Source organism: Haliotis rubra, unplaced genomic scaffold, assembly GCF_003918875.1.
Source record: "Haliotis rubra isolate DU_JTF1 unplaced genomic scaffold, ASM391887v1 Scf248, whole genome shotgun sequence".
Taxonomy (NCBI): domain Eukaryota; kingdom Metazoa; phylum Mollusca; class Gastropoda; order Lepetellida; family Haliotidae; genus Haliotis; species Haliotis rubra.
The window spans coordinates 716,007-736,056 of record NW_025766536.1 but is presented as its reverse complement, the minus strand read 5'-3'; the positions used below and the strand labels follow the sequence as shown (position 1 = coordinate 736,056).

Below are 20,050 nucleotides of genomic sequence, written 5' to 3'. Positions count from 1 at the left end.
CAGCATCATGCTAAGAGAGTTTCGTAAATCTAGGCCCTGTTCCGGAGGTTGTGATCCTCCAAATACTGACCTATATAGTATTTGTTTTCCTCCAAATACTGACCTATATAGTATTTGTTTTCAGCATCATGCTAAGAGAGTTTCGTAAATCTAGGCCCTGTTCCGGAGGTTGTGATCCTCCAAATACTGACCTATATAGTATTTGTTTTCAGCATCATGCTAAGAGAGTTTCGTAAATCTAGGCCCTGTTCCGGAGGTTGTGATCCTCCAAATACTGACCTATATAGTATTTGTTTTCCTCCAAATACTGACCTATATAGTATTTGTTTTCAGCATCATGCTAAGAGAGTTTCGTAAATCTAGGCCCTGTTCCGGAGGTTGTGATCCTCCAAATACTGACCTATATAGTATTTGTGATCCTCCAAATACTGACCTATATAGTATTTGTTTTCAGCATCATGCTAAGAGAGTTTAAGTGAAATCTAGGCCCTGGCCCTGTGACCGGAGGTTGTGATCCTCAAATACTGACCTATATAGTATTTGTGATCCAAATACTGACCTATATAGTATTTGTTTTCAGCATCATGCTAAGAGAGTTTCGTAAATCTAGGCCCTGTTCCGGAGGTTGTGATCCTCCAAATACTGACCTATATAGTATTTGTGATCCTCCAAATACTGACCTATATAGTATTTGTTTTCAGCATCATGCTAAGAGAGTTTCGTAAATCTAGGCCCTGTTCCGGAGGTTGTGATCCTCCAAATACTGACCTATATAGTATTTGTTTTCCTCCAAATACTGACCTATATAGTATTTGTTTTCAGCATCATGCTTGTTCATCAGCTCCAGGAGTTTCACTTCTATCTGGGCTTGGTTCAGGAACGGTTTCTTGTTCTTGATTATTTTTATGGCTACTGCTTCTTGATCTCCATGGTCGTACGCCTTCACCACCTGAAACAAGGGAAGAAGCTCTTAGTCATGTTACTGAAAAATGGTAGGTCATTCTAAACTCAAAACAAGATTATACCATATCCATCGATAGGTAATAAAAATGCATGACAACTCAAGGTCATGACAGCCAAGATCCTAATAGTTTATAGAATATTGTCACTGTTTCTGTATGGAACGTTTGCACAATAAATATATTTGATTTGATTTGATTTGAAAAACAGTTATTCTGAATAAGATGTTTTAGTCAGTTTAAAACCTGTCAGGACATGCACAAATACAAATATTCCAGGAATATCATTGCAGAAATGGGCTTTCCACATTGTACTCGTGGGAGGAATCAAACCCGAATCTTTAGCGTGAATGCTTTGACCACAAGGCTACCCAACCACCCTGTTAACAAAAACGGAATATCTAAGTTACTGAATTGGGTGTGTAATGTACGATCTAATTACTTTGATAATATGACATTTACATTTCTTGAAAAAGACTCTTTACAGTGATTATCATTGTGCGTCTCTGAATATATTTTTTCACTGCATCCATCAAACACATTTGTGCTGTTATCAGCTCATAAATACCAGAAATTATTTCTCTATCAAACATTGACCTGCACACCAAGATAACGTTCCCCTCTACACTATCAAGATGATGGCACCAGCACCAGGCTAACACCACAGTCAGTTGTACCGGGATCAATTATCAGTCATATCCTCAACACCCATGACCCTGTCTCCTACATCTGACAGTCGTACAATTAGCTAGGGGGGATAACCAGCCATATGTGTCATGGTATAATAATTATGTTAAATAGTTTTAGGTATTGCCATTGTATTGCCTCAGTGTTGTGATAGCTGTAAACTGTTGCAACATTATAGTAATATTTTCCAACTGTTGCGATGATAGCTGTCAACAGTTGCAACATTGTTGTGATAGTTGTCAAGTGTTGCGATAGCATTGTGATAGGTACCAACAGTCGCAACATTATTGTAATATTTTCCAACTGTTGCAATAGTGTTGCGATGATAGCTGTCAACAGTTGCAACAGTGTTGTGATAGTTGTCAAGTGTTGCAATAGCATTGTGATAGGTACCAACAGTCGCAACATTATTGTAATATTTTCCAACTGTTGCAATAGTGTTGCGATGATAGCTGTCAACAGTTGCAACAGTGTTGTGATAGTTGTCAAGTGTTGCAATAGCATTGTGATAGGTACCAACAGTCGCAACATTATTGTAATATTTTCCAACTGTTGCAATAGTACTATGATATTATTAAGCCAACTTCAAGGCTTGATAACTTATTTATGAACGTAACAGAAATGAATTAAGCAAGCTATGTTCAAGTCTGCCGTTTGAAGAATCAACACACACACCCCCCCCCCGAATCATTATCAAGCAGCTTGACTTGAGTATCATCAGGGAGTGTTGGACATTTTTAGGTTAACAAGTTACTCAGCATCATATTTTTCACACACCCAAGTTTCACCAAATTAGGGAATAACAGAAAGGTCTGGGCATTTCTAAGTGCCAACAGCAGACACTGCACTGCTCGCCAGCACCGTGGTATACGACTGTTATAAGAGACAGATCAAGCCAATAGCAACATCACATCACCACAGACTCCAGCCCACTGATAGCTTAAGTGCTCAAGATAAGATTTCTGAGTTGATATTTATGTTTTTGTTTAAGATATGAAATTGCATGCATATTTATCATATTTTAGAAGCAAATTCCAATAGAATTTCATAACTTGGGTCACTGACAATTATAACGAAGCATGTTTGGTCTGAAGTGAGCCACATTCCTGTAATGACAGGCTCTACAGCTGTGATGTTTTCTCCATGTAAAGTTGCATCCCTTGGGTGTGTCAAAAGCTAAAGATTGTGGGTTTGAATCCAATTTTACCTTGCTTATGTTTCTAGGTTTGTCAACAACATGCTTGTGTTTGATGATTTCACAAAGGTGGTAAACATCAGAGGCGAGTATCACTTTGGGCTTTCCTCCACGTTAAACTGACACAAGTGATATCTTATAAACTAGCATTAAACCCAAACATTTCCTACACATGAAAAAGTGATCAAGTTGAAAATTTCGTTCAAAACTCCTTTTTCACTTCTCACATGAACCCATGAGGAATAAAAGTAATAGAACATATATCTTGTTCACAAAAAGAGATGTGTTACTCTTTCGAGGTGTGGCTTTAGCAATAATTTATGTGAAAATGCAGCGTTGACAGTAAAGGTTAGTAACTCAAGGAGGGGGAGAGAAAAATCTGTAAACCAACTTAACAAGGGGAAGAAAAGGCCATGCTCAGAAATAGCAGTTTACATGTGTCCCCCTGGGCAACCTCCCTCGACCTAGAAAGTGTGTTGCCACCTGGCTGCTGCTATTTCTGGTCCCTCTGGATGATTCTCTCCCCCACTACTGCCTCCAAGCCCCTCTGTATCTAGGAGGTCTCAGGAGTAGAAATGAGTGAAGCAGGTTGTCATGACAGAAGCATGTTCAAGGTGGAGAAGGCTTACTGAACAGTCATCACCTAGCGGATATGCTTGTCATATCTTGCAGAATGTCTATGATATACAGCAGTTATACCACGGAAATTTGAAAAAAGATACAAATTATGTGAGGAACACTTTTCGCTCATAAGCTGTTTCCCAACATCCAGTAAGTAATTACTTACATAAGTAGTGGTTAGGGAAACACTGAGTTATCTCCCTTACCCTTCACCTCATTATGAGAGCTAGGCTATCCAGTATATAGACACCGTATTACTTCTCACTTAAACTTGCTTATCTTGAAATTCTACAAGCTGTATCAGACATATGCTTTTCTATATTAGTATCCCATTGACTGGTAACCAGTACGTATCTCCCCACCAGTTTGTTCACTGTAGCCTTGTTCATCCTTTCTTTACACATCCCACTGCTATCTCATGAATCCCAGTCACTCCCACCTGTCACCCACATCTATAAACTCCATGTCTACCTCATTCCATGATATGGTACACAGCCCAATCCTACTGTTTCTACCCTCCTTCCACGACACAGTAACCCCCATTCACAACCTACACCAGCTAGCCCTACTGTCTCTACCCTCCTTCCACGACACAGTAACCCACGTCAGTAACGCCCATTCACAACCTACACCAGCTAGCTCTACCCTCCTTCCACGACACAGTAACCCACGGCAGTAACGCCCATTCACAACCTACACCAGCTAGCTCTACCCTCCTTCCACGACACAGTAACCCACGTCAGTAACCCCCATTCCCCACTACACCAGCTAGCTCTACCCTCCTTCCACGACACAGTAACCCACACCAGTAACCCCCATTCACAACCTACACCAGCTAGCCCTACTGTCTCTACCCTCCTTCCACGACACAGTAACCCACGTCAGTAACCCCCATTCACAACCTACACCAGCTAGCCCTACTGTCTCTACCCTCCTTCCACGACACAGTAACCCACACCAGTAACCCCCACTCACAACCTACACCAGCTAGCTCTACCCTCCTTCCACGACACAGTAACCCACACCAGTAACCCCCATTCACAACCTTCACCAGCTAGCTCTACCCTCCTTCCACGACACAGTAACCCACACCAGTAACCCCCATTCACAACCTACACCAGCTAGCTCTACCCTCCTTCCCGCGACACAGTAACCCACACCAGTAACCCCCACTCACAGCCTACACCAGCTAGCTCTACCCTCCTTCCGACACAGTAACCCACGGCAGTAAGCCCATTCACAACCTACACCAGCTAGCTCTACCCTCCTTCCACGACACAGTAACCCACACCAGTAACCCCCACTCACAACCTCCACCAGCTAGCTCTACCCTCCTTCCACGACACAGTAACCCGCACCAGTAACCCCCATTCACAACCTACACCAGCTAGCTCTACCCTCCTTCCACAACACAGTAACCCACACCAGTAACCCACAGCAGTAATCCCCACTCACAACCTACACCAGCTAGCTCTACCCTCCTTCCACGACACAGTAACCCACACCAGTAACCCCCATTCACAACCTACACCAGCTAGCTCTACCCTCCTTCCACGACACAGTAACCCACACCAGTAACCCACATCAGTAACCCCCACTCACAACCTACACCAGCTAGCTCTACCCTCCTTCCACGACACAGTAACCCACACCAGTAACCCCCACTCACAACCTACACCAGCTAGCTCTACCCTCCTTCCACGACACAGTAACCCACACCAGTAACCCCCACTCACAACCTACACCAGCTAGGCTCTACCCTCCTTCAACGACACAGTAACCCACACCAGTAACCCCCACTCACAACCTACACCAGCTAGCTCTACCCTCCTTCCACGACACAGTAACCCACACCAGTAACCCCCACTCACAACCTACACCAGCTAGCTCTACCCTCCTTCCACGACACAGTAACCCACACCAGTAACCCCCATTCACAACCCACACCAGCTAGCCCTACTGTCTCTACCCTCCTACGACACAGATGTCCTCAGCCATCGCCCATATATCGTTCTCAACCCAATACACAACCCACACCTTCCCACAAACATGTTAACTGTCTCTACCTTCCTCCAATGACCAAGAAGTCTATGCTCTCATCCACCACACACATATCAACCCCATCCACAGCTCATCCCTACTGTTTCTACCCTCCTTACATGACACAGTAACCTATCTCTTCAGTACACACGTCAGGTACCCCCTTCACAACCCACACCAGCCAGCCCTACCTTCCCATCCACAAGTAAACTGTGTCTACCCTCCTCCAATGACCAATAATCTAAGCTCTCTTTCATCACATATATCGTTCTCAACCCCATACACATCCCACACCTTCAAACCAACAAGCAAACTGTCTCTACCCTCCTATTATGACCAATAATCTAAGCTCTCTTTCATCACATATATCGTTCTCAACCCCATACACATCCCACACCTTCCCATCCACCAGCAAACTGTGTCTACCCTCCTCCAATGACCAATAATCTAAGCTCTCTTTCATCACATATATCGTTCTCAACCCCATACACATCCCACACCTTCCAACCCACCAGTAAACTGTGTCTACCCTCCTATTACGACCAATAATCTAAGCTCTCTTTCATCACATATATCGTTCTCAACCTCATACACATCCCACACCTTCAAACCCACAAGTAAACTGTCTTTACCCCCCTATTACGACCATTGCTCTCAGCCACCACACACTTATCGTTCTCAGCTCCATTCACAACCCACACCTTCCATCCACAAGTAAACTCTCTCTCCCCTCCTCCCATGACCCAGTAGCCTACTCCTCTGCTATTGATCCTGACTGGGCATGACCCACATCTGCGACTGCTGCTGCGGTGGCTGCCTCACTCACAAGCAGCTGCATCATCTACTCCAGCTCCCTCCCACTCACTCCTGACTGTTGTCAGATCCCCGGCCCGTTCACCTACCAACAAAACTCACATAACAGACACAACAGTGACGAGGTTCCTCAACTCACTACTGCTTCACTGGTGGTATCACAACCCATATTCAATTTTAAAGGTCCTTGAGGCCCCTTCAGCATTCAAATTTCAGAAACTCCAAATCTATTATTTCTAACATCAGCTCTCTGACTAAGACCCTAGAATTGGGGCGAATATTTGTCAAAAATCATAAAATCTATTCACTAAAGGTCCATTGGTGAGAATTCTATACTATTACTTCTGGTTGACTTTCTTTAATGTTAGGAATTAATGGGTTATGTTGTGTATACAGTGTTGGTACCTGGTCCTTTAACAGCAAAATGTCCAGTTCTCAACACTGACAAGGACTTGATTCTAACCAACGCCATTAGTCAAACTGAAATATACAGTCATAGTCCAGTCAGTTTTTGTCACTCGATTCAGTCCAGTGACTGTCTGATTCACAGACAGCTTAGTCATCTAATAAATCAGGAACAAACTGCCGTGCCAACACACGCTTGTAATATATGAGCCATTTTCATGGGCTTAACTTCATCTCCACAGCAACCTGTTGTGTTGTTTAGCAACAATATAACCAGGGATAGAAATACTTTTTTTTTAAGTGTGCCTTAGGGCACCAGACAAATATTTTAGGTGTGCCTTTCAGAAATCAAGTATGCCCACATGTTTTTAGAATAAATGGCAATGATGATGATCATTTGAAATTTAGTGTTAAATAAAGAAATGGGTTTATGAGCATTCAAATATGTATGGTATTATTCAGTTTGGTAAAAAATAATTGTTTGGGGGATTAAATGACTAAATGTGAGCAGTCTCCAGAAAATTAGGAGTGTCAAAAGGGCACAGAGAACATCTTTTAACCGTGTCATGGCACACTAATATATGGGGTATTTCGAACCCTGATAACATAGACTATGCTCAGAAAATATTCAAACTATTAGCCTTCATGCTCCCTTTTTTAAAGAAAAAAGGCAGAAAAATGAATCACGTACTATGTTATTACTGAGGTCAACTATAACCCAAATTTTCTCAAACAGTCAAGAATATTATTCTCTTTTTTATAAGCACTTTATCTTTTTCATTATCATTCCAGCCTCAAGAGACCAGCACAAACATGGGTCATACTATAAATTTTTGTACATTGTAGTTTTAAAAAGATTAGTAAACTTACTAGACCAACATTGTACTACATTCAGGTTTTGGGACAAGAAGCTAAAGATTCGAACTTCATAACACACTTGTAAAGATTTATCACATCAAGTAGAAATCTTTACTTCCCTAAATGACAGCTGATCACATTTCAGTATCAGTCACACACAGGACTTCGGTGCTTTCACAAGACAAGTTGGGTTATGGAGTCTTGTCAAATATTTCATGAACTAAGACTGAACATATATGGATCGACAAGTCATAAGAGCTAACAATGGCTGGAAATCCAGCCTCCTTACAGCCCTGCTATGCGCTGTGAGCAGCGATACTGGTAAAGATTTCTTCGTATCAACATAACTGGTTGTTATTACACAAGAGGGACTTGTTGATTGGCTGGTGGTCACATGACTCACAATGGTGCCACTTCATTCACACCGACCTGTGAATCAGGCTGTGGCCACTCTAACCAGCATGCATCGGTGAATAATTCACAACATTATGCTCTTGTATGGTGCAGTGGCTGGGGAAATGGAGTTCTACCTTGGTGTTCTAGAATACTGAACTAAACAGTCTGTGTGTGTGTGTGTGGTGCATAGTGGGTGGAGTGTGGATAGAGGTAGAGAGGTAGAGGTAGAGAGAGAGGTAGAGGTAGAGAGAAAGGGAGAGAGAGGGGTAGAGAGGTAGAGAGAGAGGTAGAAAGAGAGGTAGATGTTGAGAGAGAGGTAGATGTTGAGAGAGAGGTAGATGTTGAGAGGTAGAGGTAGAGAGAGAGAGAAAGAGAGACAAAGAGAGAGAGAGAGAGAGAGAGAGAGAGAGAGAGAGAGAGAGGAGAGAGAGAGAGAGAGAGAGAGAGAGAGAGAGAGAGAGAGAGAGAAAGAGAGAGAGAGAGTGATGTCTCAGTTTGAAATATATCATTCTGTGTCAGGATTTAGATAATTGGGTGGGTAAGTGATTTGGCTTTTTAAACAGCATTGCAGTTTTTTCACAGGCAAATAAAAATGATAAACATGGCAGACAGAAACCCTGTGATTCGGATACTCTGTAGAAAAATGTACCCTGTGACATGAATTCAAACATAAGCCCGGTGGATCCTTTCATATCAAAGGGAAGCAACTCTGCAGATACTTCCTTCTTTGTATTTATCAAGATCTCACTGAAAGGTGTATGCAGGCATCATGATTCATTGATGGGATAATTATTCTTGACAGCAAAGCGAATAATTACTTCCATAAACAAAACAGATTTAAGAAAAATTTCACCATACACCTAAACTCACCTGACCAAATGAGCCTTTTCCTATTAAAGAATCTATTTCATATCTGTCGAGCCACTTTTCACCAGGGTTCACGATATAGTCGTGGTTTTGGTCATCATATCCGTCGTTGTACACATGTGCGTTGACCTTGCCCTTCTTGTTTCCGCTCTCGTCGCCAGTGCCGGACATGCCTTGTGCACGCCGTTTCTTCTTGGCATAGTAGACCTGTAAAAGGAAACAGCCAAGTCAGCACAAATCAACACACTTCAATCCAAATCAATTCTCAGGTAATGTATTTTCAACGAACGGTAAAGTAGCAGGTGTTTCATTTCACTTTTGATTTAAAAATAGAAAATGTGTGCCATAAGTGATCATGTTGCAGTATATTACAAAACCAGGTCTATGGCATGCCAGAGGTGACTTCAACCAACGGGCTACCCCAATCCACCTTGCTTACGAAGAAGACAAGCAAGGGAGATAAGTGGGTAGGGTTAAACAGAATCCCAATCCAGGAACAGAAGTGAACAGCCCTGCTTGCCTAGACCATTTTTTTACGTGGAATATCAACAGAAAAAAGGATTTCTAACATATTTTAGAGCATTACTGTGTCATCACAATTTGGATTATTATTAGTTTCTCTCCCTGCTGTCCTGCCTGTATTTATAGTCTAGGAGTCTAGGAGTCCAGGACCCGATTTCTCGAAACAAACTTAAGTTTTTACTCAAATTTCAAACTGAGTTGGACAATTTGAAACAACTGCATTTTTTAAATAAAAAAAGCCCAAACAACTTAAGAAATCTATCCACCAAACTCGAATTATCTACTATGTTTGAGTTTAATATCGATTTTAGTTCATTCTGGGAAATGCATTTTCTCAAATTTGAGTAAAAACTCTAACTTAAGTCGAAACTCAGACTTAAGTTTGTTTCAAGAAATTGGGGCCAGGAGTCCTCCAAACTGAAACCGGATTGGTCAGTTGGTGTTGAGCCTGTTTCAGCAATTATTATAACTAAAGGTAGGAGTGACCTGATTGGTCAGTCTACCAGAAGTACCTGCCATACCATACATGCACAGCAGGAGTGTTTTCCAAACATTAGTTTACAAAGCATTGCTAGTAGTACGGATTTGACGACACTTTTAGCAATATTCCAGCAATATCTTGACAGGGAAGAGTGAGTGAGTTGGGTTTTACACTGTTTTTAGCAATAGTCCAGCAATATCACTGCAGAGGACACCAGAAATGGGCTTCACACATTGTGCCTATGTGGGGAATCGAAACCGGGCCGAACGAGCGGACGCTTTAACCACTAGGCTACCCCACCACCCCTGGCTGGGAAGACGAGAAATGGGCTTTGCACACTGTGCCCTATTAGGGTATAACAACTAGTCTCTGAAATGAACATATTTTATCCATCTGTTATTCCAGATAAATGACGGCAATTTGTGAATAGTGGAGTCTGGACCACACAATCCTGTGACTGACATAATGACCATTGATCTATGCTCTGAGATACGACTAAGACTGGGATATGTCGACATTAACAAATTCTGTATGCCTGACAAACCAGAGGCCTCTTATGAAAATCATAGTTAAACTAAACCAGTAAAAACTATCTCGAGTCCAGTATGATAAAAATGCCCTTGCAGCTTAAAAAATATAAATGGGGAAATATGAATATTTGAACTAGCCCGCAGGAATTTGAACCAGTTGCAGGCCAGTTGGCTAATGTTAAATTCTAACTGTGACAATCATGGGTGGCTGACCATCAATTCTAATTCAGATTTCTAGAGTTACTATTATCCGAACTCGGATGGTCCTTTAACATGACTTTCTTAAACTGATGAGCGAGCGAGTGAATATGGTTTTATGCCGCTTTTAGCAATATTCCAGCAATATCACGGCAGGGGGACACCAGAAATGAGCTTCACGCATTGTACCCATGTGGGGAATCGAACCCAGGTCTTGTGCGTGACAAGTGAACACTTTCACCACTAGGCTACCCCACCGCCCTGCTCAAGTTTGGTGAACACAGCGGACTGGCATTGATTCTCTTCCAATGTTTCACTGACCCGGACACAACAGCCCAACTTGAACCATAAACACTCTCCACCATCAGCTACCAATCCCATTAGGACCCAGCTGATCAAATCCACAACTAATTATGCTAATTGCCGACATAATCATGTATAATTAACCAAGGTCAAGGTCACACCCAGCCAATCAGAACGAAGCTGACTGCGGTTCTGCGGAATGAATGAGCCACATGGCAACAGTGAGGAACTGGATGCATAAGCATCCTTGCAGATCTAGGAAGCTACATCACTTCCTGAATGCATTCTACCATTGAAGGCAGATAGCCATTGAGGCTCTCTTCCCACATGTGAGCTGGCCCATTCACAAGTACTTGCCATTCACACTTGGGACGGACAGCATTGCCCTGACGACCGATGCTGACAAAAATCAATATGCCAAACTACTGCAAGAGTTTTATAATGAGCACCCTATTATAACGCCATGTTTTGGGTTACATAACTTAGTAATTACACAAGGACAATGTGTTATAATGAGGAGTGCAAGGGGGAAAGGGTGCCTAGTGCTCAGGAGGCTGTGGAGGCGGTACTGGACCTTGTTGTTTATCGATGCACTCAGGAACACTCCAGCTATATCATGGCTGCCTGTAAATAGCCAAGTCTTGTTCAGACAAACCAGTGGTCGATGTTATGAGAAGGATCCCATTCCCTGGTTACCAACGAATCAACAGTCACAGTCTCACCACTTGATTCATTGAGTCACCTGACAGAGTATTTTAGTTGCGATATCAGATCATCAGAGATAGGAAAGACCAAAGATATACAACAGTGACTTGAACCAGTATCCTGTCTTTTGAAAGGGAGGGTACTGCGCAGACTTCGCTTCACTGAGAATACTTGAAGAACAATGACCAACATTTCAAAAAGTGATTTTTTTTAATTTTAAAAGAGATCTAATACCACTGCAGAAGATATTGCTCAAACTCAAAATAAATAGCAGGTGCTTGACAATCTTCCCATACTGACGAAAACAAATTTAGACAATTCGCCCATCAAACTATTAATCCAGGAATAAAAACAAGCCAAAGACATATGACTCTTTCAGTGTGCATTCTCCCACAACGTTTTTTAGCTTAGGAATGCTGCAGAAAAGGAGAAAAATTCTAAACATATATCTGGGAACTCCATTCGGAAGAGTAAGAGTGCAATGTACAGGAAGTCAACTAAACAATCAAATAATTTTGGAAACGACCCAAATGATTTGACCTTGTTTGGTGAGGTGAGGTGAAGTTGGGTTTAACGTTGTGCTTGAGAATATTTCGCTCATATGACGACGTGCATGCGTGTGCATGTGCGGCTGCTTGTACTAGCCCAGACTGAAGCTGGTTTTATAGTGCTATCCCACTGAGATACCATGCCGCAGTGAAGCATGAATATCCCACTCAGACACATTATACTGACTCCGAGCCGACCAGTCCTTGTACCCATTAATGCCGAGAGCCAGGCAGGGACCAACAAGTACCATATTTTAACGTCTTTTGGTCTGATGCGGTCGGGGTTCGAACCCGCGACCTTCCGCTCTAACCACTCTAACCACTACACCACGGAGGCGGTTGACCTTGTCTGACCACAACGACATACAAATATGACCTTGAGAGAGATTCCATACGGGAACATTAAAAAATGTCTGTGTGTCAAATCTATGTTGTCACTGAAGTTTGGAAAAGCAGGAACATGAATGTATTGTGGCTACCCCAGTATATCCTGTATCGCCCGGCTGGTAAGAAACGAGTCTGGCAGGATGCCTGGAATTCTGCTGGTGCCACTAGGCCAAGTGAGTGCAGCACTAGCAACAGTCAGCTCAACACTGATACATCTGAACCTGCCTCTGGCAGTCTGGCCTCACTGTTATAGTTCAGCTCCACGGCTAAAGTACTTCTGTGTTCCACAACCTCCATGGCTTAAATACTTCTGTGTTCCACAACCTTTGTGGCTGAAGTACTTCTGTGTTCCACAACCTTCGTGGCTTAAATACTTCTGTGTTCCACAACCTTTGTGGCTGAAGTACTTCTGTGTTTCACAACCTTCGTGGCTGAAGTACTTCTGTGTTCCACAACCTCCATGGCTTAAATACTTCTGTGTTCCACAACCCCCATGGCTGAAGTACTTCAGTGTTCCACAACCTTCGTGGCTGAAGTACTTGTGTGTTCCACAACCTTCGTGGCTTAAATACTTCTGTGTTCCACAACCTTTGTGGCTGAAGTACTTCTGTGTTTCACAACCTCCGTGGCTGAAGTACTTCTGTGTTCCACAACCTCCATGGCTTAAATACTTCTGTGTTCCACAACCCCCATGGCTGAAGTACTTCAGTGTTCCACAACCTTCGTGGCTGAAGTACTTCTGTGTTCCACAACCTTCGTGGCTTAAATACTTCTGTGTTCCACAACCTCCATGGCTGAAGTACTTCAGTGTTCCACAACCTTCGTGGCTGAAGTACTTCTGTGTTCCACAACCTTCGTGGCTTAAATACTTCTGTGTTCCACAACCTTCGTGGCTGAAGTACTTGTGTGTTCCACAACCTTCGTGGCTGAAGTACTTCTGTGTTTCACAACCTCCATGGCTGAAGTACTTCTGTGTTCCACAACCTCCATGGCTGAAGTACTTCTGTGTTCCACAACCTTCATGGCTGAAGTACTTCAGTGTTCCACAACCTTCATGTCTGAAGTACTTCTGTGTTCCACAACCTCCATGGCTGAAGTACTTCTGTGTTCCACAACCTTCATGGCTGAAGTACTTCAGTGTTCCACAACCTCCATGGCTGAAGTACTTCTGTGTTCCACAACCTCCATGGCTGAAGTACTTCTGTGTTCCACAACCTTCGTGGCTGAAGTACTTCTGTGTTCCACAACCTCCATGACTGAAGTACTTCCGTGTTCCACAACACTGTATGAAGGGCTGTATAATGTGATATATTGGGAGCTAAAGTGTTTGACTCTAGGGTGTGACACTAACTGAACATAACGGTACGCTCTTACCACGGTACAATATGTATTGAGGTACAAGGCCTTCAGTCCGGTCCGTTTCAGTTTGGTATATGAGATATGATCAAAATGCAGAAAGAAAAGAAACGCATAGATTTTGACAAACTGATTATATTTCTAGATAATTTAGGAAAGGTTTAACAAGGTTCATAAAATGATGGTACGAAAAACGAAAATACAGATTTTTTGGATTGCATTACGGTATACTGAAAGGTAGGCAAAATACTGCAGTTCTACTTATACCGCGGTATACCGTTTCACCCCTACTGATTAGTGGTGGTCCGATTAATTGAAATAATTGAAGATTGGTCGCAGTGACTAAACGACCAAGCAATCGATCATGTTTTCTCATAATCGAACACAAACAATTCTGGAACACTTGTTGCATTCACAATGTCTTTCATACGGTTGGTTTTGTCTGTTACATTTCATGACCACTACAAGCTCGTCCAAGTCATGATTGAATTTATCTTAAAGACCTCCAAGAAATTTATATTCCTAACATACTAGTCATCCTTTAAAGATGAGCAATTTGCAAAAAAAACAACCAAAAAACTACATGTTTATTCTTTATGTTTTTGTGCAAACAAACATAACCAGGAAAATCTGATAAATGATGCTAACCAATTATTATTTTATGCCGCTTTTAGCAGTATTCCAGCAACATCACGGTGGGGGACACCAGAAATGGGCTTCACACATTGTACCCATGTGGGGATTCGAACCCGGGTCTTTGGCGTGACGAGCCAAAGCTTTAACCACTAGACTACCCCGACGCCCCAGCAGCAGTCTGTAAACCAGACCAGACAATCCATTGATTGGCATCATGTGCATTGATCTAAGCAATTAGGATAAGATGACATGCGTCAACCAAGTCAGTGAGCCTGACAATTGATCCTGTTGGTAGCCTCAAGACAAGCATGGGTTGCTGAAGACAAATTCTAACCATGCTCTTCACTAGTACCATGTAGTATAGTATGGAAGCCTGACAAATCCAGGCCTGCATGAGAGCCAGCAGTTTGCTAGTGGTTCTGGTAGCAGCCCCCACACATCTACAGATGAGATGTGCGAAGGAGGAAGTGGGCACAGTCAGGTTAGATACCTTTACTGATATCCTGCACACTTGGAGGGGCAGCAGCATGGTGGATCTTCAGGACAGACACTTCCGGGAGCCTGCCCTGCTCATTAACACGATATTTTGGTCCGCATTCTCGGATAAACATCAGACAAGGGGAGGCAACTGGGTATTGACGTCATTGAGGGATTCCCTACCTGGTGAGTCAGAGGCGTAGACGGTGATGGGAAAGGGTTGTGTAACAGATGTCTGTGTACTGAGTTGTATAAGGGTTCTTGGGTTTGTGATAGGCCTCTGTTTTGTGATTGATTGACAGATTGATTGAATGAATGATTGGACAAATGTAGTTTACCCTTGTTCTGGCAATACCATGGTGGAATATTCCAGTAATGTTAATCACACGGTAGCCGACAGAGAAATCAAAACCCAGACGTTCAGACAAGTGAACACTTTAACCATTTGGCAACTTCCACCAAAGATTGGTTTTGCTTTGTTTGGTTGTTGTTTATGCTGCACTCGGACAATCCAGTGATCAACATCATGAGCATCGAATCTAAGCAATTGGTATGCAATGACATGTGTCAACCAAGTCAGCGAGCCTGACCACCCAATCCCAATAGTCGCCTCGTACGACAAACATGAGTTACTGAAGACCAATGCTAACCTGGATCACATGTCCCTCAACCAAAGAATGAGCTTGGTGATAGGGCCAGATGTTATGGGGGCTTGTTTTCAGTCTTCTACACCAATGTGTGGTCAAGAGGCCCTATAAGCATCATCAAAGTCAACAACACATACAGGTATGCTTTGATGCTGCCAAACTGACCTTTGCCACAGTTCGGACCTGATATGCAGGTGGCTCAAGTTCCCCTCACACTGGGCAATGGAGATGGGATCTATGTATGCCATAGGTGGTCGGAATGCAGACACTGAGGATACTTACAGGATCGTCTACAATAACCTTTACTTTGTCGTCAGTGGCCTCCCACACACCGTGTGGTCTAGATTGACCTTTTACACAGCACGTTTTGGAAGAGGCCAGCATACACTTCATTCAACTCACTCAACCCCTCTCTTACCATAACCACGTCATTGACGGATATTTGGATATATCACGATAGTCTCTGAATTATCAATATTAATAACCTGATGAGTAACAAACTGACCTTGAGATGGGAATTAGGCTGGTACTGGGGACCTATTTCGACCTGGAATCTCTACCAGGGAGACAAGCAAGAGGTACTGGGAACCTTTTCAGACCTGGAATCTCTACCAGGCAGACAAGCAAGAGGTACTGGGAACCTATTCAGACCTGGAATCTCTACCAGGGAGACAAGCAAGAGGTACTGGGGACCTATTTCGACCTGGAATCTCTACCAGGGAGACAAGCAAGAGGTACTGGGAACCTATTCAGACCTGGAATTTCTACCAGGGAGACAAGCAAGAGGTACTGGGAACCTATTCAGACCTGGAATTTCTACCAGGCAGACAAGCAAGAGGTACTGGGAACCTATTCAGACCTGGAATCTCTACCAGGCAGACAAGCAAGAGGTACTGGGGACCTATTCAGACCTGGAATCTCTACCAGGCAGACAAGCAAGAGGTACTGGGGACCTATTCAGACCTGGAATCTCTACCAGGGAGACAAGCAAGAGGTACTGGGGACCTATTCAGACCTGGAATCTCTACCAGGCAGACAAGCAAGAGGTACTGGGGACCTATTCAGACCTGGAATCTCTACCAGGCAGACAAGCAAGAGGTACTGGGGACCTATTTCGACCTGGAATCTCTACCAGGCAGACAAGCAAGAGGTACTGGGGACCTATTCAGACCTGGAATCTCTACCAGGCAGACAAGCAAGAGGTACTGGGGACCTATTTCGACCTGGAATCTCTACCAGGCAGACAAGCAAGAGGTACTGGGGACCTATTCAGACCTGGAATCTCTACCAGGGAGACAAGCAAGAGGTACTAAAGGCCTATTCAGACATGGAATCTCAAGAGGGGAGACAAGCAAGACGTACTAGAAAATTGTTTTCCTGGAATTGTCACACATGCAAGAAATACTGGAAGAGTATGTTTCAAGGTCGAAGTTCAGAAAAAACAATCCAATCTATTTCAACCAACAGAATTGTAATACATCTCACCTCATTTATTTTCTTGTAAGTTTTGATAAGGTCTACGCTTAGTTTGCGTAGCGGGGCTTCGGTGGGCTCCCGGAACGCGACAGGGATGCGGTTCTGCATGGCTGCAATGTCCTCCTGCGCCTGTTGTTGCTGTTGATGATGTTGCTGCTGCAGGGGATCGGCCATCATCAGCAAGTGGTTGCTGCCCGTTGCTAGGCGACCATAGGTCGTGCTTGCCCCTGCACTCACATGCCTGTTCTTGGACAGCTGTCCTGAAAATGAAAAGTTTGTCATTAGTACAAGGACCTTCATACATGCCACTGCACGAACACCTGTCGAAATGGTTTGAGACTTCATCCACTGGTCTGAAACAGTCTCTGCAAAACACTGTTGAGTCTACAATCCTGAACATGGCTCTCAACATTATTTTCAGAGTCCAGTGAAGACTAACGCTTAGTCTCTGAATATATAGAATTTTGATGGTAACAAACAAGCCCATTTAAATTGACAAGGAGCCCGAGGGAGACCAGAGATTCAGAACCTGAGGGAATCTAGACTTGCTTTATTTAGGGCTTTAGCACTGCAGAAAGGGCTTGGCAGTAGTGAAAATAATGTGGTTCAGGGACTGTGACACAGACTAATTCCAGTGCTATGTTGTTGGACCTTACAAACCCATTTTTGTGTAAACTGTTACAGGAACACGTGAGGTAATAAAAATAAAGTCTAAAATCAGTTATTTAGCTCCTTCCCTATGTGTTGGGAACCAAACCAGGGGTTGAAAAATACCACTGCCCCAACGCCTGAGCCGAGTGGAATTCGGTCGGTCAAGTAAATATCCACATTTAACTTTACTGTGGTACAGTAGTGCAAAACTACTGAAACGTTTTGATATATGCGTTTTGATGATGAAATACAAAATGCAATTGCTACCATTTGATAAAGATTATGTGCAAAAGAAACCAAATTGATCATTGTGGTCAAGTGAAAATTAATATTTGAGTGAGTGAGTTGAGTTTTACTTTACGCTGCACTCAGCAATATTCCAGCTATATGGTGGTGGTCTGTAAATAATCGAGTCCGGACCAGACAATCCAGTGATAAACAGCATGAGCATCGTACTGCGCATTTGGGATAGATGACATGTGTCAACAAATCGCGAGCCTGACCACCCGATCCAGTTAGTCGCCTCTTACAACAAGCGAAGTCGCTTTTTGTGGCAAGCATGGGTTGCTGAAGACCTATTCTACCCCGGATCTTCACGGGTTGAAATTATTATTTGGTCAAGTGGATTTTGAAAGTTTACTGGACCAGTGAAAAACTTTTCAACCCTGCAAACCCGGGTGTCAGGCATCGCCTGTTAAGACAAGCATATGTTGCTGAGAACCTACATCCATATCCTTCCCAACCAGTCTGTGTAAACATGCCAAACTTGGGGACACGGTGACACCTGACCTTGACCTTACAGAGCTGGTCACATGGGTGTGTTTGAGCTGACCACTGGGCAAGGTGTAAACACCAGGAGCTGCCTCATATTGATCTTAATGTTTAACAGCTGGCCAATGTTGACCAAAACATGGCCACCGCCATCAAACATGACTGACACGGTAATCAGATACACAAGGCTCGAACATGAAGATCAATTATTTTTAGCCATTGGATATTTACTCCATTTTCATTCATTTGGTGATGTTTTTGTTTTTTGGGGTGTTTTAAAAATAAAAAATAACATTTTGGGGGGAGATTCAGCATATTATTCCAGTAACTTTCAAACTTATCTCTCAGAAATTCCCATTACACGGCATGTTGAAATTGTTTCTGGTAAAACCTGATATTTATCTTTCAGATAGTCTCATGGAAATGGTTTCTTGTGAAATCAGATATGTTCATCCATATCTATATACCAATGTGTTTCTTGTTCACCACGATTGCCAGCAATATCACAGAGCCTGTTGATCTTATCTGGGCCAGGCAAGCCAGTGATTGAATCCGTTAGGTCGTATACATTGTGAACCAGATACAACACACGGGCTCTATACTGCCCTGTTACAAAGATGCCAGACACAACTAGAAGCAATTAGGAATATTATTTAAATTTTAAATTGTAATTTAAAAATAAGTTGCATATTAATTCTCATTTTCACATGTCTGTGAAATGATCTGTTTACTTAATACCAAGTAGCCCTTCGTCAGTTTACTAGTTGCAATTTAAATCCAGTTAACTAAACCAATAATTTATTCCGATTTTTATGTGTGTCAATGCATGTACAAAAATTTCTGATATTCAATTTTTATATATGTCAGAATATACTTTCAGCTAAAACTATTACAGTGGGAATCCCTTAAAAATTGTTTATAAGTCTCTGAACATAGTATTCTAGCTGCCTACAATCACATGCCTACAACACATTCCTACAACCACATCATGTGCCTACACACTAAATATTACTGTAATCAAAATTACATAAAAATTTGTAAACATACAAATCTGTGGCCTTCACTAAAAATCAACAACCATGGCCATACAGCATAAAAAGGGGCAATTAATAGTGTATCTAGATAGTTTCTTTTCCTGAATGAGAAGAATAAACCAAAAAGAACCAATGAAAACACGGCCTTCCACCTGCTATTCTGTACACCTCAGTGGCAAAGAACATGAATTCTAGAAACATGAATGTTTGTGAATAAACTTCTTAATATGTTTTATATATCTAATATGTTTAAAAAAGCATCAATGGTATCTGAAGACAACTGTACGGAATTCCTGAAAATTACAGAAATTATAATTGTGACTAAAATTTCTGAATACATGTTATGCACTTAAAAGACATGGCGTATAGTCAACTGTAAATATTTTGGTGACAATAATATGAGATGAAATATGGGCGCTTTTACGAGAAAAAATAAGTGGAGAGATCTAGGAAACCAAATGAATTCCCTACCCCGGTGGCAGTAGAG

At 42.6% G+C, this 20,050-nt stretch overlaps 1 protein-coding gene across 6 annotated transcripts in view; it reads right to left on the bottom strand.

Moving 5' to 3' along the window:
• Window positions 1-20,050, bottom strand: part of LOC124279209 (dual specificity tyrosine-phosphorylation-regulated kinase 1A-like) — a 98,481-nt gene that overhangs the window by 18,602 nt on the left and 59,829 nt on the right. For all 6 annotated transcript variants that reach the window (XM_046715011.1, XM_046715008.1, XM_046715009.1 and 3 more), the window contains exons 2-4: window positions 17,117-17,367; window positions 8,845-9,048; window positions 802-949 (exon numbers count right to left, since the gene is read on the bottom strand). In XM_046715011.1, coding sequence (XP_046570967.1) covers window positions 802-949; window positions 8,845-9,048; window positions 17,117-17,284 — 520 coding nt within the window. In that variant the 5' untranslated portion in view covers window positions 17,285-17,367. The remainder of the gene's footprint in view (window positions 1-801; window positions 950-8,844; window positions 9,049-17,116; window positions 17,368-20,050) is intronic.